The 26,191-nt window shown below is 36.2% G+C and overlaps 1 protein-coding gene across 1 annotated transcript in view; it reads left to right on the top strand.

The window, feature by feature from the left end:
* Window positions 1-26,191, top strand: part of DPYD (dihydropyrimidine dehydrogenase) — a 587,465-nt gene that overhangs the window by 54,270 nt on the left and 507,004 nt on the right. Inside the window, exon 3 of the mRNA XM_036272711.1 lies at window positions 8,622-8,704. Within this exon, the coding sequence (XP_036128604.1) occupies window positions 8,622-8,704 (83 nt within the window). The remainder of the gene's footprint in view (window positions 1-8,621; window positions 8,705-26,191) is intronic.

Here is a 26,191-nt window from a genome sequence, read left to right as displayed (position 1 = left end):
TATCTCCTGTAAAAACTATATAATCAAGTAGTCTTTCAATCCTACTGTTTTGTGCTAGGAATGGGCTTTTAAGAACTCAAAATTTACTAATTTTATTTGTTTTATTGACCCCGAGATGAAATATATCTGTCAAAAAGGAACCCCATGGTTCATTGAGCCCAAATTCATAACCAGAGTCTAGCAGCCATTGTTTGCAGAGGCCTCTCAGGGAGGACGTGTTTCAGGGAAAAGTCGCAGGCTGAGCAGCCAGCCCCTGTACTGTGCTCCTGCCAGCTGAGCCACCTTATGAAGGAGCTCCTGGAATTGTGCCTCAACCAATGGGCTGAGACCTGCTCCATCCAATCAGAGCTGCAGAGCTACATCCTCATTTGTACCTTTACTAACCAAGAAGAGCAGTTCCCTAACAACCAATTAGAATGCACAATTTCATCCCATCAGGACAGTGCTGTTTGGACCAGTCAGACACAAATTTGGATTCCTCATTTCCATGGAAGTGGACCAGTCAGGACCAGGGCAGACACTGGATCTGAGCTGGCCCCCCTTTTCTCAGAGTCCTCCAGAGGCTGTGTCTTTGTGGTCTGCACACCATTCATCTGAACAAAGTTTCTCCTTTTCTGCACCCCATACTGGGGATGCCTGTTGGCACTGGGTTGGTGGCAGTGAACTTTTGTTGGCAGTTTCTTCTTTAATGTCTTTTATGAACTCGTTCCTCTGCAGTGGTAGAAGCCAAGAAAAAATTTAAATTACAGTGCAGGTGGTGAGGGAAGGAAGGTGATGAGGGATTTCAGGGCCAAAAGAAAAAAATTGTATGTATTTTTTCTTTATGCTTGCAGCCCACCACAGACCAGGAGGCAAACGCATTTTTTTTTTTTTTTTTTAATGTGTGGTAACATCTGGAGCCTTTTGAGATTCTGAAACCACTTAAAAAATATAAATCTGAAAAAGTAAAATTTCCTCAAAAATTGTTTTTAAAAAGTTGTCTACATATGGATTTTACTGTAAAATGACATTTGCCAGAAACATTGATCAGATTAACATTCATTTTTGGAAATGACTGATAAATTATAATGAATAATTAAATATCATTTTTTATGTTTGTCTATTACATTTTATTATACAGTTTTCCCCAGGGGACTTCAGACATGGCTGTTGGGGTGACAGGAGGGCTTTGAGGGCTCCATCTGGGTTTGCTTTTGGTTCTGAGCTGTGTCCCAATCAAGATGCCACTAATATTTGTTGTCTGTGACTTCCTTTTGCCAAGGGCATTATTGTTCTAGTCTAGGGAGAAGTTTTAAATGGCTACATTGAGATCTTAAAATTCTCTCTTAATTACAGTAGTGCAATTATCAGGCCATTCCATTGGTTTTAATGATTACATCTCACATTTCCAATAGCACTGTAGGTCTTCAAGACAGTAAGACAGTGCCCTAACTCAAAACAGTTGTTTTTAAATAGAGATTCAGATACAGTGTTATTTGGTCATGTTAATCCCTGACAAATGCAAAGTTTCTAAGATTTTTCTATAAGCCAACCATACAAAACAAGAATATCTTGACAAAGGACAGATTTATTTCTATTAAAGACTCCATACTCCATCTAGCTAGATTTTATATATATATGTACATATATATATATATATATATATATGTACACGTACACATAATGTGTATATGTGTATAGGTGTATATATCCCACACTGGAGGATTATTAAAAATATGCCCATTGCAATTAAGTGGGAACATCTATTCCCACATCTGATTTAAAAACCATCTGTGAGGAAGCATTGAATTAAAAATAGGTGTTGTTTTTCATGTGAAGGGCCATAAAGGCTATGAAACCTACTTTAAGATTTAAATGTAAGACAGTTAGCAGTAATTCATGTAAATTGCTGGGGTTGGGCTTATGTCTAACCTAGTTGCAGGGAAAGTAAATTTAATATGACCACAGAGAAAATACACATTGTTTTCCATTAATGGTTAAATTTTAGGAATGAAAAGAATGAGATTTAGAATCAGAAACTCTGAATTTGATTACTGTCTCTACCATAGATAGTATCGCATACTTTGGATACATTTTATGAAAACAATTTGAATTAAATGGGAATTAGTTGGAATGAATAATCCTAGTCAATGAATAATTTTTTCTTATGGCTTTTTAAAGCATTTAATTCATTTCCAGCCCTCGATTCCCGTTCTGTGTTTATAGCAGCATTAGGAAGCAAGCACACAGACCAAATTTGGTCTAGAACTTGGCTAAATGAATACTAGCACATGGGTGTAGTGCAATATTATGCAGCTTTGGAAATTGCATTGGGAAGTCTAGAACCATGAAAAGACAGTAGTCACGAATTATTAAAATTAAATATCTAAAGGTTAAAAACAGTACATTCCAAATACCACAACCTACTGGCTGTGTTAGAGAATTGTTAGGTGCTCATGCAGCCCACATGGCACTATTTGAGTAGCACAAACTATGTTGTAGGTTGAATGTAGTAAATGAATGTACATGATTTTGTTATATGGCTTAATTTTCTTTTATTACTTTGTGTATATCATTATACCTATGTGCAAAAGTAAAGTAGAAAAACAGGAAAATGGAAGCTTTTTTTTGGATAGTTTGAATTAGAAACTTTCAATAACTCACTGGCAAACAGAGGAGGCCAAAATCTTGACCAGTGAAGTATATCTGTAATGGAAAAATTAAGAAATATTTAAAAAATCAAATCCTGATTTAGATTAATTTCTCTTATTACTAGCACCTATTTGTTGTGTTATAGTTTACAAAACAGCATATCGGACATAAAATACATATGCAGGATGGGCAAAAGTAGGTTTACAATTGCTTTTATGGAAAATAATACAAGAGTAAGCTATGTTTCACTTACACACAACTGTAAACCTACCTTTGCCCATCCTGTATTTCCAAAAACTTTCAAAAATCTTACTTATGAATTATCTTGAAGTAAAAAGAAATATAAAGCCATAACTGAAACTTTGTAAAATATTGAAAAGTATAAGTGAAAAAGAAACACTCTTGTTTATTCAACATTTTGAGATAATCTGTGTTAAACTTTCATTTCTCATCTTTTTTGTCTCTGCTTATTTGTTTTCCATAAGAGTAGTCATAGCATATGTAATATTCGATTTCATAATGTTTTTTTAAAATTATATGCTGTCTTATAAACATTGGCTTGTTAAAAATCCACCTGGACAGCGATGTCCTCAAATTCAAAGAGACCTATTTGACCATTCATTGATTGTTGAACATTTAAGACTTTTCATCCAATATTTCACTACCATAAAAATGCTACAATGAACATCTAGGAGCGTAAAATTCCTTTTAAAACATATTATTTTTTGTAGATATTGTCAAGGGCACGGTAATTCGTCAAGTGGAAATGCATGCTTGTCCCCGCACACGCTGTTTTGTTCACTGGCACTGTTGAGGCAAAGAGAGGACTCTGCTCTCTATTCTTGAGGCCTGGACACGAATCGCACTTGGTTTTATTCCAGAAGTACTGGAAAATTGTTCTTTAAAGGCCATCGAATCCAGATAATTTAGTTGCTCATCTTTGCATTTATAATTGTCTAAACGTCATCCTTTAAGACTAGTCACCATAGAAAAAGGTTGTAATTTAATTAATGAAGTATCAAATCTTAAGCGGGATCAGTTAGACTTCGTGACCAGGACTGGATCTTTGGTATGGAATTTTAATAAATAATGAAGTGTTATTTCATTGGTATTAGCTGGTAGCTAACATTTATTAAGTCTTTGATACTTTGAACTTTTTTTTTTTTGATACTTTGAACTTTTTATATGCATGTTTTTATTTTAACCACAGTGATACGTCATTGCATTAAGATTTCTTAACCAGAATTCAAGCTCTTTTCTGAAAACTTTTTATTGCAATGTAATGACATGGCAAAGTAAACAGATCTTAAGCATTTAGTTCTATGAATTTTTACTAAATTAATGAAAGAGTGTCCTAGGAAACCTTCCTGTGCCTCCTGTAGTCATTGTCCACCAAATTCCAACATCTTGGTTAGCTTTGCCTATTTTGTAATAACTGCTTTATTGAGATACAATTCACATGCATAAAGTTTACTCTTTTAAAAGTGTCTAATTTATTTGTTTTCAGTATATTCACAGAGTTGTGCATCAATCACCACTAATTCCAAAACACTTGAATCTCTCTAAAAAGTAACCCCACTACCCTGCCTCTCCAGCCCCTAGCAACCAGTAATCTTTTGGTCTCTAAGGACTTGCCTACACTGCACATTTCATAGAAATGGAATCATTCAATGTAGCCTTTTGTATCTGGCTTTTTCACATGCTATAACGTTTTCAAGTCTCACCCATATTGTAGCATGAATCAGAACTTCCCTTTTTATGACCAAATAATATTTTGTTGTATTGTTATATTGCATCTGTTCATATATCTATTATTTGATTGAATTTTGGGGTTTTCCTACTTTTTGTCTTTTATGAATAATGTAAGGAACATCTGTGTACAAATATTTATGCAGTGATATACTATGCTAAATCAGGAAATATGAGTTCTTCAAATTTGCTCTTCTATTTTAAAGAATATTTTGACTGTTCTGGGTCCCTTGCAGTTTCATATGAATTTTAAGATCATCTTGTCAGAATTTGCCAAAATAAAAGGTCAGCTGGATTTTTGACAGGAATTGCTTTGACTCTTTAGATCAATTTAAGCAGCAGTACCATTTACCAATATCACGTCTTCTAATCCCTGGACATGGGATATTGTTCCACTGACTTTGGTCTATTAATACTTTTTGTGATGTTTTATTCTTTTGAATCACAAATCTTATGTTTCTTTTGTTAAATTATTTGGAAGTATTTTTTTTATGGTCATAAGTGGAATTGCTTTCTTGCTTTCATTTTTGGATTGTTTATGGGAGCCTCCTATTTTTGAACTTCATGTAAGTGGAATCATTTTGCTCTGTGCTCTTTTCTGTGCACTTCTTGTGCTTGGCATTGTGGCTGCGAGGTGCATCTTGTCACTGCCTGTAGCTCTTTATTCTCATCGCTGTGTAGTTTTCCACTGTCTGATGTGTTCTTATTTATACATTCCACCTCGATGTGCACTTGCCTTGTTTCCAGTTTGGGGCAATTCTGAACAGTACTGCTATTACCATTCTTGTACAAGACTTGAGGAACATGTTACACCTCTGTTGTGAGTGTATTCCTAGAGGAATGTTCAACTTTTGAAAATGCTGCCAAATGACTTTTACAAAGTGGTTGTAACAATTTGCAGTTCCAACAGCAGTGCGTTTGTTGCTTTCTACACTAAAAAGTCCAGTTTGTGTGATCTATTTCATTTTAGTCATTCTCAAAAGTGTAGTGGCATCTCATTGTTACAATTTGCATCTTCCTCATGACCAATGATGTTGAGCATGTTTGTTTATTTTTTTAATATATATATTTTTATTGATTTTAGAGAGGAAGGGAGAAGGAGAGATAGAAACATCGATGAGAGAGAACATTGATCTTCTGCCTCCTGTATGCCTCTCACTGGGGATCGAGCCTACAACCTGGGCATGGGTCCTGACTGGGAATTGAACCAGCAACCTCTTGGTGTATGGGTCAATGCTTGACCACTGAGCCACATGGGCTGGGCTGTTTTTTAAATTGGATATTTGGATAGTCTCTTTTATGTTGTGTTTATATAGTCATTGCTCACTTCCCATTGAATTATCTGCCTTTTATATTTATGTGTAGGAGTTTTAATTTATTATGGCTATAATTTAAATAGTATGATATTGGCACAAGTATAGGAAACTGAGCAGTCAACCATTATGGACCCTAGAAACAGACCCAGTATGTGCTGAGACTTATTTTAGGGAAAAAGATGATTCTGAAGTGCAAGGGGGGAATGATAGTCTTTTCAATAAATAGTACTAATTTAATCGATTACCTATGAATGTGAGTTCCTAACTCACACCGTATACAAATATATCAATCCCAGATGGACTGCACATCTAAAAGTGAAATGTGAAATAATACTGTGTAAATCTATAGGAAAATATATTCATCACTTTGAGGAAGTAAAATTTTATACATAGTACACAAAAAGCACGAACCATAAATTTAAGCAATAATAAATAGAGCCTCATTAAAAACAAGAAATTCTCTTCATGAAAAGACACTACTAAAATAGTGAAAGGACAAGACAAAGGTCACGAGATGCCAGCTCCTACAGACCCATGTAAAAGAAGACTGTTATTCAGAATTCAAATTATTTTAGAGAAGAGGTAATTTTCAAGATTTTTATTATGGAAGTATATAACTATGTGTTGAAAAGGATCTTTAGCTGACTTTAAAAGTCACGGTCAGCCCTGGCCTGTTTGGCTTAGCGGTTAGAGCATCGGCCCAGGAACCAAAGAGTCATAGATTCGATTTCTGTCAAGGGCATGTGCCTTGGTTGTGGTTTGTTCCCATCCCTGGTCAGGTCATGCGGGAGGCAGCCCATCAATGTGTGTCTCTCCCATCGATGTTTCTCTCTCGCCCCCTCTCTCTCTCTCTGAAAATAAATGGAAAAAGGTACCTTAGGTGAGGATTAAAAAAAAAAGTCAAGGTAAAATTAATAGCACATATGCCCATAGATTTTAAATAAGTTAATTCTTAAATTTTCACTGATACAATGCCTAAGGCAAGATAAACAAAGGAAAATAATAAATGCGACTACATCAAACTGAAAAGCTTCTGCACAGTAAAAAACAAAACAAAACAAAAAAACAAGCCTCAAAATGGAAAGGGAACCCGCTATATGGGAGAGCATAATTGTCAATGATACATCAGATAAGGGGTTATTTTCAAAATATAGAGTACTCATACAACTCAACAAAATGAAGACAAATAACCCAATTAAGATGAGTAGAGGGCCTAAACAGACACCTCTCCAAACAGGACATACAAATGGCCAAGAAACATATGAAGAAATACTCAACATCACTAATCACCAGAGAGATACAAATTAAAACATCTAGGAGGTATCACCTCACACCTGTCAGAATGGCCGCCATCAACAAATCATCACACAACCAGTGCTGGCGAGGGTGTGGAGAAAAGGGGACTCTAGTACACTGCTGGTGGGAATGCAGACTGGTGCAGCCACTATGGAAAACAATATGGTGTTGCCTCAAAAAATTAAAAAGTGAACTGCCATTTGACCTAGTGATCCCACTTCTAGGAATATACCCTAAGAAGCCTGAAACACCAATCAGAAAGAATATATGCACCCCTATGTTTATAGCAGCACTAATTACAATAGCTAAGATCTGGAAACAGCCCAAGTATCCATAAGTACACAAATGGATAAAAAAGCGGTGGTACATATACACAATGGAGTACTATGCAGCTGTAAGAAAGAAGGATCTCATATCCTTTGAGATGACATGGAGAGACCTGAAGTATTACGTTAAGCAAAATAAGCCAAGCAGAGAAAGACAAATATCACATGATCTCACTTATTTGTGGAATATAATGAACAAACCAAACTGATGAACAGAATGGACATGGAGACATGGATGTGGGGTACAGACTGACAAACTAAGAAGAGGAGAGGGGAGGGAAGAGATAGACCACAGAACTTACATGCATGTATGCGTAACCAATTGACATATACAGCAGTGCTGGGGAGAGGGTGTCAATGGGGGAAAAAGGAGAAGCATCTGTAACAAAAATAAATCAATAAAAAATAAATTATTAGACATGGGAAATTATTAATATAAATTCTATAATTTTCTGAAATCCAACATACTGTATTTGAGAATACAAAGAACACACTAATATTTTACATTTTATCATTTAGTTTTTCTGTTTGTTGAATTAACTAAAACACTAAATTTTATTATTTCATTACCTAAATACTACTAAATTCTATAGGAAGTCCAAATTGCCAGACATTCAAATGGGTACAATTTTTTGTCTAAAATTTAATCCTATACATAATGTTTTTAAAACTTACTAGGGTCCTGTAAAATTGTTAGTTTTAAATTAAAAAATAGTTATAATTGTAGTAAAAATTTTTAGAAAATTTAGCCCAGCAATGCTAAGAACCTGTTATGATGTCACGTAATTATAAGAAATGCATCTGTGTCTGTGTGTGTGTAGATAATTGTAAAAAATATATATACAATTGTTATTAAAGATTGTATAAAATTTCAGTTCCAAAATATTGGAACTTTTTAAAGTTATATTATACCTGGGCTCTATTCTTTAATCTTAGTAAATGCTAATTTATTTAGAACTAAATATTTATCTTATATGATTAATTGTAATTTCAAACATTATTGACTTTCTCTTTTGAATTTAAGTTAGCTTTGATATTTTCAAGATTAATTTAGAGAACTGATTTTTAATCATTTTGGAAAACTGGTAAAAAGACTTCTGTGACAGATGTATCATAAGACGTTTTTATTTTGTTCCTGTTGAATTCACACTGTCAATTTTAATGAATTCTACCCAATTAAAGTGGTGTGCATGTCTTTCATGAGTCCATAATCAATATAATCAATTACATTTTCCCATAATTGCGTAGATGTAATTTTATCTCCGGATGTTGGAGGATTAATGCGTTTTTTAATATGTTGCAGGATTGTGAGAAGCTGGAGAATAATTTTGATGACATCAAGCACACGACTCTTGGTGAGCGAGGAGCCCTCCGAGAAGCAATGAGGTAAGTCTGGGTCACCATAGCAACAGTCACAGATGTGGTAAAGAAAAAGTCATTCTTCATTATTGGGGGAACAAATGAGTTCATTGCCACCATTCAGCTCTGTTCTCTAAGGTATTAATTTGTCAGTGGAGAGACTTCCCTGGAGGCTGTACTTTGGTTTCGAAGCTGCATAAATGTTAAGCCTCAGTGCACAGTAAAAAATGTAAATGTTTAATTTGTTACTTAAAATGCTTAAGGGGTGTCTTGTTTTATATTTATACTAAACTGTGTGATTGAATGGAAAGATTGTTCATCTGAATTCTGCCTGTTTGTAAAAGAGTAAACAGCACGATAACTGAGCGGTATTTCCTCCTAATTAATATTTAATTAAAGAGGAGGCACTTAGAATTTTGTATTGGACTTTATAGAAATATATCATGGTATTTTAAAACAGATTTATATTTTCAAACTATTATAGAATATATAGATTAACTTGTTTTCAAAGATAGTCTATAATGAGTGTGATTTTTTTCCACATTTTAACATTACTATTTGTGAATATTTCCTTGAATTTCTTCCTCAATTTGATGCCTTTTTAATAACTTTTAGGAAGCAGTATTTAAATCCCTCTGATCAGGGTCGAGGAAAGCTTTTTACTAGACATTAAAAATGTGTGAAGTATAAAACTCACTGTCCAACAACAACAAATACTAACTTAAAAGTTGTCAGTTGGTTGTCTGAATGTGATAATTTCCAAAGTCATTGTGTAGAACTGGAATATTTACCTTCATTCAGCTTATGAAATGCATTGATTTTTAAAAGATATCTGGTTCTATCATGCTCATTTTCTCTTTAGAATCTGAAATCAAGGCTGAACAAAACCTAAAATAAAGGGAAGGATAAGCTGCGAGGTCTCATGGAAGGGGCGTTTGAGTCCAGTTTTCTTAGTGCAAGTACATGGTTACCACATACTTTAGTTTAGAAGCTGATTTCAGTTAGCGACCTCCCTTTCACCATGCAAGCAGCAGGGGAAAGTAATTAAATTTAATAGAAGCTGCCCTCATTTTGAAGCCACTTCTATTTAAAACCACAGGGGGAGGTAATTAAATTTAATGGAAACAGTAGCTTCTACACAAAGATACATGGTACTTCTGCATAGATGATTATGATGTCATGAAAAGAGGAATAATATATTACTAGTACGGAGAAATTACCAGCTGGAGCAAAGGAGCCTATTTTATTGTTAATGTCTTTACTAATAAAAAAAAAGGGAAAAATAAAACTGAGTACACAACAGAGAATTTATATCTACATAAAATGCAATCAGACATTCTCAGAAAGTTAAAGTTATTGAAAATAGTAGTAAATTAAACGTAAAGTGTAAAAAATATTGTGGAAAAGGTCAGTGCAGAACTTATCAATGAGCTACTGTTTTTCAATGTAGTCTTTATCCTCTCTTAAAACAACCACAATTCTCCACTGAACACATCACTCTGTGCATGCCTATTATAATAATTTGAATATATTAAGCGTGCACACCGATATTTATTTAGGAAACTACAGTTATTCTTATTCTCTGTACTTTTGTGTCTATTCAGTTTAAAAACACATAGACACGCAGGAAGACAAAGAGAATAAAAGAACTGAAGGCCAAAACCACAGAAAGTCTTGCAGAGGGGGAGTGAGGAGAACGAGGGAAATGCAATAAACAAAGGACGGCACCTAATTAGTACAGAAAGTCTGTCATCAAGGAAACACCAATTGAATTATGGGACAACTGTGTATGAAGAGATGATTACATTCTGCCGAATTTGTTAATAATTGCCATTTTAGAAAATACCCGGATATTCTGCTTTTAAGAAAGTAGAGCTGAACTAATGAGAAAAACAAGTGTTACCTGGTTGGAGTAGCCTGCCTGCCGGATGCTCTGAGATAAAGCGGTAGTCTAGATCATTTCAATCAGCATTTAATTACACGGCTGTGCAACGCACTTTGTTTACATAGTTTGCATATATTACACACACATACACACACGTTATTGGTAATGTTTAGATTCGCTAAACACAATTAAATAATTTGGTGACTGAAAGCATTGAACAATGTTGTGTGCTGTGGGCCTGGCACGTTTCGTTTTTGGTTTTTGCCCTTAGAAAATGCAGCAGCAGCTCATTCTTTTCCATGTGAGATTCTGAAAACATGTCAACAAAAATGTCGCAATGCCATGTGACTAATAGAATAAGAGGAGAATGTAGGAAGGGGTGAAAATTCTTTATTCTCCCACCTGTGAGCAGTCGTCGCCTTACAGGGGGTGGTGCCTGCATCAGACCCCACGGAGGCCGTGCTGGTCTGACCCGGGTCCGGGGCGGTGCTGTGCGGGTGGGGCAGCGCTGGGCAGAGCGAGGGGGCTGCAGGTGTGCAGGCGTGGATTTCAGGAACAGAAGTGCCTGACATAGAGGAACATTTCTTCGGGTTTTTCTTTTTACCTTTTTTGTTACTCCTCACCTGAGGATATTTTTCTATTGAATTTTAGGTAAAGTGGAAGGGAGATAAGGAGAGAGGGAGGGAAGGAGGAAGAGAGAGAAAGAAAAACATCAATGTGAGAGAGACACATTATTCATTGCCTCCTGCATGGCCCCCACTGGGGAGGGAAGGAACCTGCAACCCAGATACGTGCCCTTGACCAGGAATGGAACCCGAGACCCTTTGGCCCAAGAGTGGATGCTCTCACCACTGAGCAACCAGCCAGAGCCTCAGGCTTTTTCTGTTTTCCCAAAAAACTCACAGAGGCAGAGAGTTTTTCCACCATTCACATCTGTCCTTATTTGCTAAGGACCTTGGGTGGAAGCGGAGCAGCAGGAGGTAGCAGGGTAATGGGAGCCACTCAGGGTTTCAGAGTGCCACGGGGCAGCGGGGACAGGTGTGAATAATTTGTCCAGAACCTCAGTTAGCAGGAGGCTGGTCCCAGCAGGCGGCTGGACATTGTTTGTTATATCCTGGAGACCAGTGACCTAATGTCTAGTTTGCCATGATGACAAATTTAAATTATTTCAGGGAGTTATCCTGATTTTAAGGAAGGGGTGACAGGGTTAACGGGTCATTTGTAGCTCTAGGATTCTAGTGGGGAAGGAGATCGGGCGCAAGGATGGATCCTGTCGTCCATCCACTTCATGCACTTGTATTGGGCATGTACACACCTGTAATACAGCAGCTAAGGGGACAGAGCGAAGGACGCGGCTCTGCCCCCGAGGAGCCCGTGCGTCCCGTGAGGGCAGGAAGATTGCTGTGTCGTGTCTTCCGTTCTTGCCTTCCTGCCGCACAGCACAGAGGAGGTTCAGTGACTGTGTGTTGCATTACTGATAAAGTACACATATGGGGTGGGCAAAGCAAGGTTTACAGTGGTCCACATAGAAAGACTCACAGGTTATGATTATTACAATAGCTCTGTTAACTCCAAAGAAGGTCACAGGGCAACTGTAAATCTACTTTGCCCACCGTATGCATTCCACTTCTCCGACAGGGGGAGAGCCAGGTGGTTTGTAACAGAGTGATGGTGTGAAAACGGAAATTAACAAGATGGCTTGAGAGGGAGGAGACAAAGTGACTGTTATTCTCCAAAGGGGTGATTTATCTCTCGAAAGCCCAAGAGAGTTAACAACAAAGGCACCCTAGGAATTAATAAGAGAATTTAGTGATGTGGCTAGATTCAGGATAAAGATGGAAATCCATGAGCATTTCTATGTATTACCTACAGCCAGTGAGTGGTTGTAATTGATAATAGATCCTACAAAGACCCTATAAAGCTATTACTATATTATAAAGTACCCGAATCTTCCAGGACATGTTGAGTTACTCAGAAAACGGTATAAGAGGCCGTTGTTTCGCTGTTTGGAAGAAAGAAATTACTTTATAGTCTCACCTCACACGTGCTAAAGGAGATTTCATGTATATGAAACTGCTAAATGAATAGCCAAAGTTCAATAGATTGTGGGAGGGGACTGTCTTTTTGAGGTTTGATGGGGGAAAAAATGATAGGCTAAAAAGTAGTTGAAGAAATAACTAAGCTTTGGGTGTATTATAAAAGTTTATGTGTAAAAAAAATCACAAAATTAATAATCATCAGTGTGTCATATTGTATGTGTATAACAGGTTTTAAAAGATTAGCTCAGTGGATAATTGGCAAAGTATGATTATGTAAACCTTGAAAGTATTCAACTCTAACAGCAAAAATCTATAAAACCACACCCTCACGTCTGGTAACTGTACTGCGGCGCAGCGGGAGGGCCGTGGGGTGCTGGCGAGGGCCTGGCAGGGGCCGGGGCCCTGGGCGGGACTGCCGCACTGAGGCAGGTCGCGCGGACCGATACCTGCTCAGAGCCTTGACACAGACCCATTCTTTCAATATTAATCGAACTTCAATATTAACTGAATTTCTTGAAACATAGTATGCAGAAGACATTGAAATTATGGACAATCCAAACCTGTTCCTCAAACTGGAGAATATAATGGTGAGCAAACTGAGTAGAACCTAGCTGTATGCTGTTAAAAAAATAAGGAAATGAAGTTTTTATATGTGTAATATGCTATAATAGTTTATTCACACACACGCGCGTGTGTGTAATGGTAAATTGTGGCATAATGAATATTAAAATGATCACTAACATGATGTTTTCAGTGACATAAGAATCCTCATGTTATGATGTGCAATGGAAAATACCACACACCAAAAAAACGGCATGTAGAACGTGATGGCCACTGAATATACAAAATGTAGAGAAAAAAGTAGGGATAAAATAGAGCACATCAGCTATTAACATCTGGCTGATGGGTTTACAGATACTTCTCTCAGGCTTATAATTTGCTGTTCTCTTAAATTTTCTATACTGGGAGCACTTTATGAATGATTAGAAAATCAATGAAGTAAGAGATGGAAAAAATGGAAAGAAATTACATGAATAGTAGGATAAGTGGTAGAAATCAGATATGAGACTCCAACTGTGATTTTAGCTAAGTCTATTTTTAATCTTGCTTTTTTCTTTTTTTTTTTTTTTGTTCAGATAGAGTGGGAGGGAGAGAAAGGAAGAGAGAGAGAAACATCGATGTGAAAGGGACACATCGAGTGGCTGCCACCTGCACAACCCAACCAGAGCCAGGGACAAACCGCAACCGAGGTACGTGCCCTTAGTGGGAACTGAACCCGGGTCTCTCTGGACCACAGGCCGACGCTCTAACTGCTGAGCCAACCAGCCAGGGCTAATCTTTCTTTTTATGATATAGGATTAACAGTATTTATATGAAGAATAAGGGTCACTTAGAAAAGAATGCTTTGTAATTTATGAAATATTAATGAAATGAAGATATAAAGTTGGAAAATGTTTGTATACATTATTTTTATTTAATGATATATGATGCTCATTTTATTTTTATTTTTTAAATGCTTTCATTGAGTTTTTAGAGAGAGAAGAAGGGAGAGGGAGAGAGAGATAGAAACATCGATGAGAGAGAAACATCGGTCGGTTGCCTCCTGCACACCCCCTACTGGGGATCTAGCCTGCAACCTGCGCATGTGTCCTGACAGGAATCAAACCGGAAATCTCTTGTTACATGGGATATGGTTCAGCCAACTGAGCCACACGGGTCAGGTCTATAATGCCTATGTTAAAGAATTTGCATGTCATAATAATGGAATTGACTGGAATCCTCAGTGTAGTCTGAGGATGTAGAGTGGCATAGGCATACTTTTTGTCTGAGTTCATTGTAGCTCCACAGCTGTGTGGAAATATCATACAGAATTTATGAAAATTATGATATAAGAAAAACTTTCTCAGGACAGAAAAGAATGCATCATCTCTAGCTTAAATCTCTGACTACAGTACAATAATAGTGGATTTAGAGGTAAAATTCTCAACTTCTTTTCATCATATTTCTCTTTATCTCTGCCAACTGAACTCTGTTACTGTGCCAAAGTGATTTGATTTCTGTTTCATGATATTTGCACCTGTCTTAGCCTTGTAATAAATTCTGAACATCAAGGGGAAAAGTGGGACCATTTTTCACCTGTGTGTCTCCCCTTTTCAGTTCTAGAGGCAGTAGTGGGCCATACAGAATAGAAAAGGGAGTTTCAAATTCTGAAAAATAAAGGTACATGTAGAATATAGCTCATTAAGGAAAAGATAAACATGCTATGCACAGCTTTTTGACAATAATACACAAAAATACAGATTGGTTAGATTTATGGACATAACTCTATGGGGAGAATATAAGTTGCATTTTAGAGTACAAACGTTGCCAGTTAGGGGTTAGTATATTATCTGCAGAGCCAAGTCTATTCAGTAAGAGCTGTACATTTAGACGATTAGTATAGACCTGAACTACAAGACCTGATGTCTCTTCAGTTTGCTTGGCTTTGTCACGTGTTAGGAATTCTGCCACTAGATGGCGATATTGAGTTGCACAGTTTATTTTCCTGGCTATTTTTTCCTGGTGTATGTAATAGTAATTCTAGGTGCGCCATTAATACAGAGTTAAAAGTTAAAGTATAACTATATAAACTTGGAAATAGTTTTAAGAGGTACAACACACTCTAAATAGTAAGGCAAAAGTTTACAATTGCTTTAATTTGCATTTCTTCACTTTAGACACGTAGATTTGAGAGGTAACATTTCATTGAAAGACTGCGTTCTCAAGAATGATTCAAAGACATTCAAATAATGTAGTTTTCAGTTTTTCCCTTCTGGATGTATTAGCCTAAAAATTACATCTCTCATTTCTTTCTTCTGTTAATATCCAGGGGTACTTGAACTGTTTTACCATCTGATCTAGGGGTTCTGTGACTCCCGGTGCCCAGATAGTGTTTTAGCTGTTAATTGTTTTAGTTTTATCAGTCTTGCATCCCTTGCTAAGCATAGTTGTTAAACTACAGTACAGTGATATTTCTTAGACTGGACTTCTACGTGAACTGAAGTAGACTGTCTCTGTGAGCAATCGTGTCCATCTGATTAAGATTGAAGATAAGAATATTTTACTGTCCTACTCAAGCTTGTTCTCGTGCACGAGTTTGCATGTGTGCATGTGTGATATATGTATAAACTGTGTTTTTGTATATGTGTATGTGATTATCCAGCTCTAGCTCTAGGCCTGTCTAACCTCCTTCCAGTCAAGGACATCTTGCATCTGACAGCATTTGGAATTTGGAGATCCCTTTGCTTTTCAGGATAGCCATTAGAATTACAAAAATTTATGTACAAGGAAGTTCAATGAAATTGTTTTATAATAGTGAGAAATAGGTGTGGGGGAGGAGAAGGCAACCTAAGTATGTATGACTACTGAATTAAATAAATAGCCTAAAAAATGAATATAAGACTATGAGAAAATTTGAAGTGACATTGAAGAAAAATATAAAATCAATAAGCCAAGAAAGTATTAACAAAATACTTCTCATGAGATCAGCAGGTAGTTTAATAGTATGGAAAGTAAATACAATTTTTTAAAAAAAATTTTTGATTGTTATATAATAATATCAATGATTATAGATGATTTAACATTTGCAATTCATTTTTTGTTTTCAAACTTACACATAAATTACTTTTATAACTAGAAATGCCTGTATATGTCTATATGTGTTTTTTAACTACATGAGTAGTTTGCCCTGTGAAATTGCATTTAAAAGCAATGTGTTAGCTTTCTATTTTAATCATATGCCTTGATCCTATCATAATTATATTTCTCCAAGTTTTCCTTCACTCAATGGATCAGTAAGAGTCTCTGGAAAGTGCCCTGCCCCCAAATCAGCAGGTTACAAGAGTCTCCTCTTTTCTATTGAGAAAACATCTCATTTATCATCTCTGTTGTAGAGAAGCACACACTTCTCCTTGCCCTGGTTCGCACACATTTCTCCTTGCCAACCTAACACATGCACAGGGCAATCAACTAGAATATCCTTAGTTTCTGCGAAATCTAAAGACAAAAGCACACCATCGATTTTTGTAGATAATGCTGTTGCAACTACTCTAATAAACATCATTAGAATGCAGCTCAGACAATACAGCTTAGACATTAGGCAAATGATTAATTTGATACAAACATGTAATTTATTTTATTTGAATATATATGTTACGTAATTAAATTTATGTAGTTTGTGTGATATAAGTATATATGTACAGACACATTTTACACACACGTGCACAAATGTGCACACACACATGCGCACTCACATGGTCATCTGTTCACCACGTAAATTAGGAATGTTATTTTCATTTTCTCCAGGGGTCAGTGAAAGCAAGAGTTGACATTTAGTTTCAGGTAGGCCAAAAAAATTATTTTTTTCACCATTTATAGGGAATAGGAGATAAGTCTCATATTAACTCTCACCTAGTGTTTAACAAAACCAAATATACACTTAGGCTCAGCACTGATACTTCTGGGTTCTTTATGGATTGGGTAGCAATCAGCAAGTGTGAGTTTGGAACTATGTTCATTTACAGTCTTTTTCTGTACTTTGAATTTTACTTTGAACTTGAATGTGAGAAATATTGATTACATACTTATCAATCATAAATTTTGTGAAACAGCAACACAATAAAATCAGGCATAGGTTAATTTAGTAATATTTGTAATATGCGTAATTATATTAATCTAAGTGTTGATTCATTCAACTAGGTGTTTGTTCATTCAACTAGGTGTACCAGAAAATGTTTATTTAAAATCAGTATTTGAAGAAGAAGAAAAGCAAACCAATATAACTGCTATTTTATGGCAACTTGATACATTTATTTATTTATTTTTTCTTTATTGATTTTAGAGAGAGAAGAAGATAGAGGGAGAGAGATAGAAACATCCATGAGAGAAAAACATTGATTGGCTGCCTTCTGCATGCCCCCCACTGGGGATCAGGCCCACAACCTGGGCATGTGCCCTGACTGGGAATCGAACCGATGACCTCTTGGTACATGGGTCAGTGCTCAACCACTGAGCCACACTGGCCAGGCAATACATTTGAAATGATAAGACTAGAAAAGAACATATGTTCGGTTGGCATCTAGAATGTTTCTATTTAAAACAGCAACATTGGCCACAACATAAATGACATTGAGCCAAGTTAAACAAATGTATTTTTTCTTTAATAGCAAAAAAAATTGTGTATTAAAGTCTAGAAAGTAAGGGCTATAGCGTTTGTCTTACTACCAAAGAAAAGTGCAATGCTCATCCTACTCCAGAATGCTTGTCGTTGTAGATAGAGACTTTGAATGAGCAGCTAATAGCTAAAATTATTTAGGAGATAAAAATTGGTGCTGTGAGGATTAGCTCTAATTTTAAGTATCCATAATTGAAGTGCCACATTATGATTTTAATGTTATGATAATCTTGTTAACAAGCTGTTGTGTATATACTATCATATTTTAATGTAGTTGCAAAGCTTAAGTAAATCATAAAGTAAATTGCTTTTGAATCAGGCTTTTACAAGTGGAAAATTAGTGGTTTACATGTTTTGAATACATATTTTGTAGTTATATTTGGCATTTTCTACAACTTAAGAAGAATGATAGATTAGGTTTATAGATAATGCATTATTGTTTGTAAGTACCTTGGCATTTTTTTTGTTATCACTCATTCTAATTTGGGGTCATTTCACATATACTATAAAATAATAGGTGATTGTACTTTTTTTTTTTTTTTTTCAGTAATGCTCTTCCTTCTGGAAGATATACTTTGCAGTTTAGATATTCCTTATTTCTCATATATAGCACATTACAGTTAACAGAAAATTAATACATTTTCTTACCCAGTATTTATACAGGTGATTGTGATGTGTACTAAATTCATCTACTGAGAGTTTTTATTTTATTTTGGGGAAACGTGTCCCACACAGTTGGTAAAGGTAGCTAGTAAGTTAGATTCACTTCCTTTGGATTCGGTGCTTTGATTGACAAGCACAGGGATGTGATGGTCTGAAGCAGAGGAAAGCCAACATTTCATGTAAAAGTCCAGAAAGTAAATATTTTCAGCTTTTTGGGTAGTGAGGTCTCCACTGCAATTGCTCAGTTTTGCTGATGTAATAATGCAACCCCCTAGAGAGCACGTGGACTAATCTTGTGCCATGTTAATGTGGCTGCATTATAATAAAGTTTTATTTAGAGAAACAGGTGGCCAGCTGTGTTTGTCCCATGGGTTATAATTTACTGACCCCTGGTTAAGAGCATACTTGTCATAAGTCAGAATAAGTTTTAATAACTTTTTGGTACATATATTATGAACTTGTGATTGGCTTTAACAGATTAATACTAAAAAAACACTATAAAGCTCTTCAATTTTATTAGTAAACATGACTATAGAACACTGACTGCGGTGTCATGTCTCCTCACTTCTGGGCTGTTCCTTGTAATTGAATACATTACATTTCCTAGATTACTCACTCAACTACCCAGGTATGACTAGTGATTAAATAGGATACCAGTATCAGTGCACTAGCTCAGGTAGGGTTAATTGGTTATACTTATGGTTTATAGTTAAAATATGGAGTAACCATTGAAGAACCATCGACATTATGAAACAGTATAATGTTCCTTTTCAGTGGGCACTAGTTTACCACAATATACCTATAAAAACACAACACTGGGTTAATTGAGTTTATCAGTTGTTTTTATAAATGAAGGAAGAGCCATGACACCTATTAAAGTTCATACAGGACATCTGACATTGATTGGAAAATATTGATTGTCATGTGTTCTTGGTCCATTATTTGAACTCCATTATAAAGTTTTGTATCCCTGGGACTATCTAAGGAATTGCTCCATTTCCGAAATTTGAAGTTCAATCAATATTTATCTTATAAATCAATGAATAAAAAATAAACATTTTTTCTCTAGTCCAAAAAGAAATGTTCTTAGGATCAGTTGAGATACCATGTGAGAGAGACTGAGCTCTTTTAAAAAATGAATTTAGTCTTCCTAATATCTTCCAAAGAGCCTACGGAATTTAGTTTAATTTAGTACATTTCCAAACTTTTAGCCCTGGAGAGCTCTCCCATTTTAAGAGCCATTACTTTGACTGGTAGATAGAAGGAATAATAGCAGTCATTTTATTTAGAGATATGCCGTAACATCAACTCCCATCAGGTTCTAATGGAAATGGGTGTTTGTCATTGGGCTGCAGAGGTAATACTTTTAGTGGATATTGGGCTATGTTTGCAAACCAATTATCTTGCCAGTATCTTCCTCTATCTTTCAGGAGAATTTAGAGTAATCTTTTTTTTTTTTTTTTTTTCAGATGGGGAAGAAAAATGATTTACAATAAGGTTAAATTACTTACTGGTATTATATTTGTCATTGTCATATTTTCCCTTCATATTTCATCTCTTCCTTCATTCTTTATATGTTGTTTATAATTTCATATTCTGTGAGGGAGTATTGCTTAAGACATTTCTCACCCAGAGGTAAGACTTGTGTTGTAATTTAAACAGTTTGGATGAAAAGCTGTTTGGGGAATCTGATATTTTCTTTTTAATAGTGAAACAAGGAGAAGATCGTTTTTTCATTGCAGAGAAAAAAATTACTAGTTTTGACACATAATTATATTTAAATTATGCACATGCGTAAAATGTATTAAATAATTTAGAAGCACTGGGAGCCAGTTTGAGCCAGTCACTGCCATGAAGTGAAGCCCGAGAACCGTCCCCTGAACTCGGTCATTCCATTAACATGAAAGTTTGTTGTTCTTTGGTATCGATACAAGACTTGTCTTATAATTTATTTTTATTCAGCATTATTCTGCTCATCAGAAATTTTTGGAGAATCAATTTTTTCCAGTAGTCCCACCAAAATATATGCCTGTTTTTGAAGGGTGATGACAAATATTTTTGCTACACACGTTTCTATAGATGATTGAGTTATTGTAGAAAGAGTTCTTGACTTGATCTATAGTAATAAAGACTATTTGCAACCTATAACTTTATAAACAAACTAATATTTTCTAGACATAAATTATAGAATGCCTCTGATTATTCTTTTATCTGCTTATATATAATAAGTACATTTTAAATATGATTATACATAAAAATAGTATAGTTGAACAAATTGTCAGTCAACTTAGTGCCACTAATAAATCTCCTTACGTTGTTTTATATTTTACATCCTCATAAGTATGTAACATAGTAGATTAATTGGAATTGATTAAATATGGGCTCTTGTGTTACTATTAAGATGCTCAGTTTTTAAAATGCACTTTAGGAGAAGAAAACCCTTTGTTGTTTGAAACCATGGATAGTAAACATACACACACAGAGCATATGCCTTACACACACACACACACACACACACACATTCACTGTAGCATAATTCAAATGGAATATTTTTTAACATAGTACCACATTCTGGGCTTATCTTTAGTATTACAGAAAGTGATTGTAGTTACCATATATGTTTACTCAAAACAAAACCAGGCAAACCTTTTTCTGCTCCTGATTATTCAATTCGGTTCAGTTTGGGCTTGCCAAGCGTGAGCAGGAGGCTGGATGCCAGAGGCTCGTGTGCCCTGGGTCCCTGCTTTCAGAGCACGTGCCGGGGGCTGCATCCCCGAGAGGTGCTTTGTGAGAGTGTTTCATGGAAGCCAGTGATGTGCAGCCCATTTTGTAAGTCATTAGCATGCATTTGTCATTTAAAATCATGAGAGGAGATGAACACAAAGCCAGGGGACGGGCCCTGTGATCTGACCGGCTGGACACAGTCACGGGGGCAATCTAAGGAAGCAGAGATGGTATCATTAGAAAAGGACGACTCTGTTTTTGTTAGTTTTTAAAATTTTAGTTTATATTTATTCATTTTATGATTTTGATGCCTATTCTAGAAATACAGATTTATGAGGTTTTTATTTGTTGTTTTTAATGTCTTTTAATGAGTGACCTCAGGCTCCTTCTCTATATTTGGTAATTAAATGGCATTAGGATTTGTAAGGACTATCTATAGCTAATAATTATAGTGTGCCTTTCCATAAACTTTAATTCTAATCTACAGTTTGGAAATTATAATTTAGGAAAAGTTATATATACTTGCAATGTGGTTATGTATTCTAACAGAATTTAAAATTTTTGTATGTAGATTGGAGTGTAATTAAAAATACTGGTTTATGGTGCAATTTATTGAATTTTAGTAATAAAGTAGTATTTTATTTTATTTTTTTTAATCCTTACCCAAGGATATTTTTTTTTCCTATTTATCTTCAGATAGAGTGGGAAGGGGGGTGGGAGAGAGAGAAACATTGACTTGAGAGAGACACATTGACCGGTTGCCTCCTGTATAACCCAGACCAGGGCCGGGGACAAGTTGCAACCGAAGTATGTGCCCTTGACCAGAATTGAACCTGAAACTCATTGGTCCCCGGGGCTGATGCTCTAACCTCTGAGCCAAACTGACCAGGGCTGAGGTTGTATTTTATGTGCAAGTCTCAGATCTCATCTATGATATCTTAGAGGATTTGATTAACAAAAAGGGCTTCATTAAAATAGTTATTGTTTGGAGTAATGTTTGTATTTGTGAACACATAGATTCTCATCTGAAAGGATGACTCGTATAACAGAGTAGTGTGAGGTCAGTGGAGCACAGCGGTGTGGGACGTTTGTGGAGAGAGCTATTCCTGTCCATGGCTCACTCTTTCCCACAGCGACTGGGTTCTTCAGTGTGCAGAGCTCAAGCGGCACTGGAGATGCAATTAAGAGCACATTTTCATCAGTTTTACCCTCATAGTCGAATGGGAGAGGAAGTGGGCATTTGTCAAATAACCACACAAACGAATGTAAAAGTCTGTGTAACGAGGGTAGTTCCCCAAAGGAGAGGAGGGATTGCTGGGGGAAGTGTCCCTAAGGGACAGGAGGATTCCACAGGAAGAGGCGCTGGAGCTGAGCTCTGGCGGGAGCTGGAGGCTGGAGGCTGGACAGTGGGCAGGGCATCAGTGCCAGGCCCGTGTGGACACAGCGCTTGGGGAATGTGGGCATGAGAGGAACCTCAGCCGTTCCAGACCACCTTATTCCTACTGATTTACCTGCAGTTCAACAGAAGTTAGCCCAGCTGAAAACGTGAATTATTCTTGATACCTTTTATATCAGAGCACATCAGAAAATACAGCGAAACCTTCATTTTCGAATGTGTCCCATTTCGAATGATTCACTTCTCAACCTGACAACCCTTCCATGCTGACCAGTCACAAGTCTCTCAGGAGACCAAGGGGAGAATTCTCGAGTCTGAGTCAGTTAACACCTCAGGACACTGTGCTGTGAATATTGTCATGTTTTTCTTGGCTTTTGTTGCTGCTTATTATTCAATTTTCATTTATTACTGCACATTTCATTTCCTTTTTGTTACATTTTCATTTACATGTCATGTCATTTTTGTTTTTAAAGTGTTTCTTGATTAAACAGTACATTCGACATGTACTGTATATAAGAAAGATTAAAAAAGGGAAACATTTTGGGGGTCTAGAATGCATTAATTCAATTTACATTATTTCTAATGGGAAAAAATGCTTTGGTTTTTAAACAACTTTCCCAAATAAATTAAGTTCGAGAACTGAGGTTCCACTGTATTACTGACTCTCCTTAAAAATATATCCAGATGCAACATGAGCCCAATCAGAACCCCGCAGGTTATTTTGTGTATATCAATACATTGATTCTGAAGTATATGTGGAGAGGTAAGAGACCCAGAATTGCCAATATGATATTGAAGGAGAAAAACACAGTCAGAGGGCTGACACTACCCACATACTATAAAGCATATCATGTAATCAGGATGGTGTGGTATTGGCCAAAGAACAGACAAATCGATCAATAAAACAGGTTAGAGAGCCGAGAAATAAACCCACATAAATGTAGTCAGTTGATCTTTGACAAGGAGCAAAGGAACACAGCAGAGCAGAGATGGTCTCTTCAACAAATGGTGCTGAACAACCGGACATTCACATGCAAAAGAATGAATCTAGACACAGACCTTACACCTTTCACAACTTTTATCTCAAAATGGATCACAGACTATAATGTAAAAGGCAAAACTAGAAAAGTCCTGGAAGATAACCTGAGAAAAAAACTAGTTGATCTTGGGTTAACAATGACTTTTAGATATAACACCAAAGCATGATCCTGAAAGAAAGATTGATAACCTGAGCTTCATTAAAATGGGAAGCTTCTGTTCTGAGAAAGATAATGTCAAGAGAATGAGAAGACAAGCCACAGATTGAGAGATAATATTTGCAAAAGGTACATCTGATAAAGGACTGTTAGTCAAAATATAAAACGCACTCTTAAAACTCGGTAATAAGAAAATAATGCGGTTTATAAGTGAGCCCGAGATCTGAACATGCCTCTCACCGAAGAAGATACACAGATGCAAAATAAGTATGTGAAAAGATGCTCAGTGTCATACATCACTAGAGAATTGAAAATTAGGACAGTGTAATACTACTATACACTCACTAGAATGACAAAAATGTGAAACACTGACAACACCAAATGCTGGCAAGATGTGGAACAAAAGTGCCAAATAGTGCAGCCACTTTGGAAGATAGTTTGGCTGTTAGAAAACTGAACATGCTGTTACCATGTGACCCAGCATTTGAACTTCTTGATATTTACCCAAATGAATTGAAGATGTATGTCCTCACAAATATCTGCATACGGATGTTTATTGTAGCTTTATTCATAATTGCAAAAACTGGAAGCAGCCACACTGTCCTTCAGTGTGTAAACTGTGATGCATCCAAACAATGGAATGCTATCCTGTGCTGAAAAGGAAGGAGCTATCAAGCCACAGAGAAACATGGAGGAGACTTAAATGCATATTACTAGGCTCATATCAATGAAAGAAGACAATATGAAAAGGCTACATTCTGTGTGATTCCAACTATATGACACATTTAAAAAGAAGAGAGAGCAAAAAGAATAGGAATTGTCAGCGATTTGGGAGGAAGGTATGAGTTGGAGCATAGTGGACATTCGGGTAAAGAAATTGTTCGTTGTGGTACTATAATGGTGGGTACATGCTATTTTCTAGTTGTCAAAACCCAAGAGTGATCTCTAATGTAAAGTATGGACTTTGAGTGACACTGATGTGTCAATGTAGGTTCATCATTGTAATAAATATAGCACTCTGGAGGGCATGTTGATATTAAGCCTGTATAGTAGTGGTGGTGGTGATGGTGGTGGTGATGGTGGTGGTGGTGGTGATGGTGGTAATGGTGGTGGTAGTGATGGTTATATTGGTGGTGGTGATGGTGGTGATGGTGGTAATGGTAGTGGTGATGGTGGTGATGATAATAGTGGTGATGGTGGTGGTGGTGGTGATGGTGGGGGTGGGGGTGGGGGTGTATGAGGACTCTGTACCATCAACTCAGGAGTAATCAATAAACTCACAGCGAACAAAAGCCTTGGTCCAGACAACTTCACAGGGGAGTTTTACCAAACATTTAAAGAAGAACTAGCACCTACTCTTCTCTAATTATTCCACAAAGTTCAAGAGGAAGGAAGACTTCCAAGCTCTTTTTATGAGGCCAGCATAATCCTAATCCCAAAACCAGATAAAGACACTACAAAGAAAGAAAATTAAAGGCCAATATCCCTGACAAACATAGTCGCCAAAATCCTCAACAAAATATTTGCCAATCGGATCCAGCAATATATAAAAACAATTATTCACCACAACCAACCTGGATTTGTCCCAGGGATTCGAGGATAGTACAATATTTACAAATCAATAAATGTGATACACCACATAAATAAAATGAAAGATAGAAATTATAAGTTCATATCAATAGGTGCTGAAAAAAACATTTGACAAAATCCAACACCCATTTTTGATAAAAACTCTCAGCAAAGTGAGAATAGAAGGATCATATACCTCAACATAATAAAGGCCATATATGAAAAACCTACTGCTAACATCGTACTCAGTAGGCAAAAACAAAAAGCATTTCATTTACGAACAGGAGCAAGACAGGGATGTCTGCTTTTGCCACTCTTATTAAACATAGTACTAGAAGTCTTAGCCACAGTGGTCTGACAAAAAGAACATAGAAAAGACATTCAAATTGGAAAGGAGGAAGTAAAACTGTTATCATTTGCAGGTGACATGATATTGTATATAGGAAATTCTAAAGACCCCACCAAAAAACTACTAGGTTCAATAAATTAATTCAGCGAAGTAACAGGATACAAAATTAACATCCAGAAATTGATGGCATTTTTTTACACCAATAATGAACAATCAGAAAGAGAAACTAAAAAAACAATCCCATTTACCATTGCAGCAAAAAAAAATTAAGATACCTAGGAATAAACTTAACCAAGGAGATGAAAGACCTGTTCTCAGAAAACTACAGGACATTGAAAAAAGAAATAGAGGAAGGTATAAAAAAGTGGAAACATATACCATGTTCATGGATTGAAAGAATCAACGTCATTAAAATGCCCATACTACCCAAAGCAATCTATAGATTTAATGCAATCCTTATTAAAACGCCAATGGCATACAT

The sequence above is a fragment of the Molossus molossus genome, unplaced genomic scaffold (assembly GCF_014108415.1).
Source record: "Molossus molossus isolate mMolMol1 unplaced genomic scaffold, mMolMol1.p scaffold_m16_p_20, whole genome shotgun sequence".
Taxonomy (NCBI): Eukaryota; Metazoa; Chordata; class Mammalia; order Chiroptera; family Molossidae; genus Molossus; species Molossus molossus.
The sequence above is the reverse complement of the archived record's forward strand: the minus strand, read 5'-3'. Positions and strand labels throughout refer to the sequence as shown.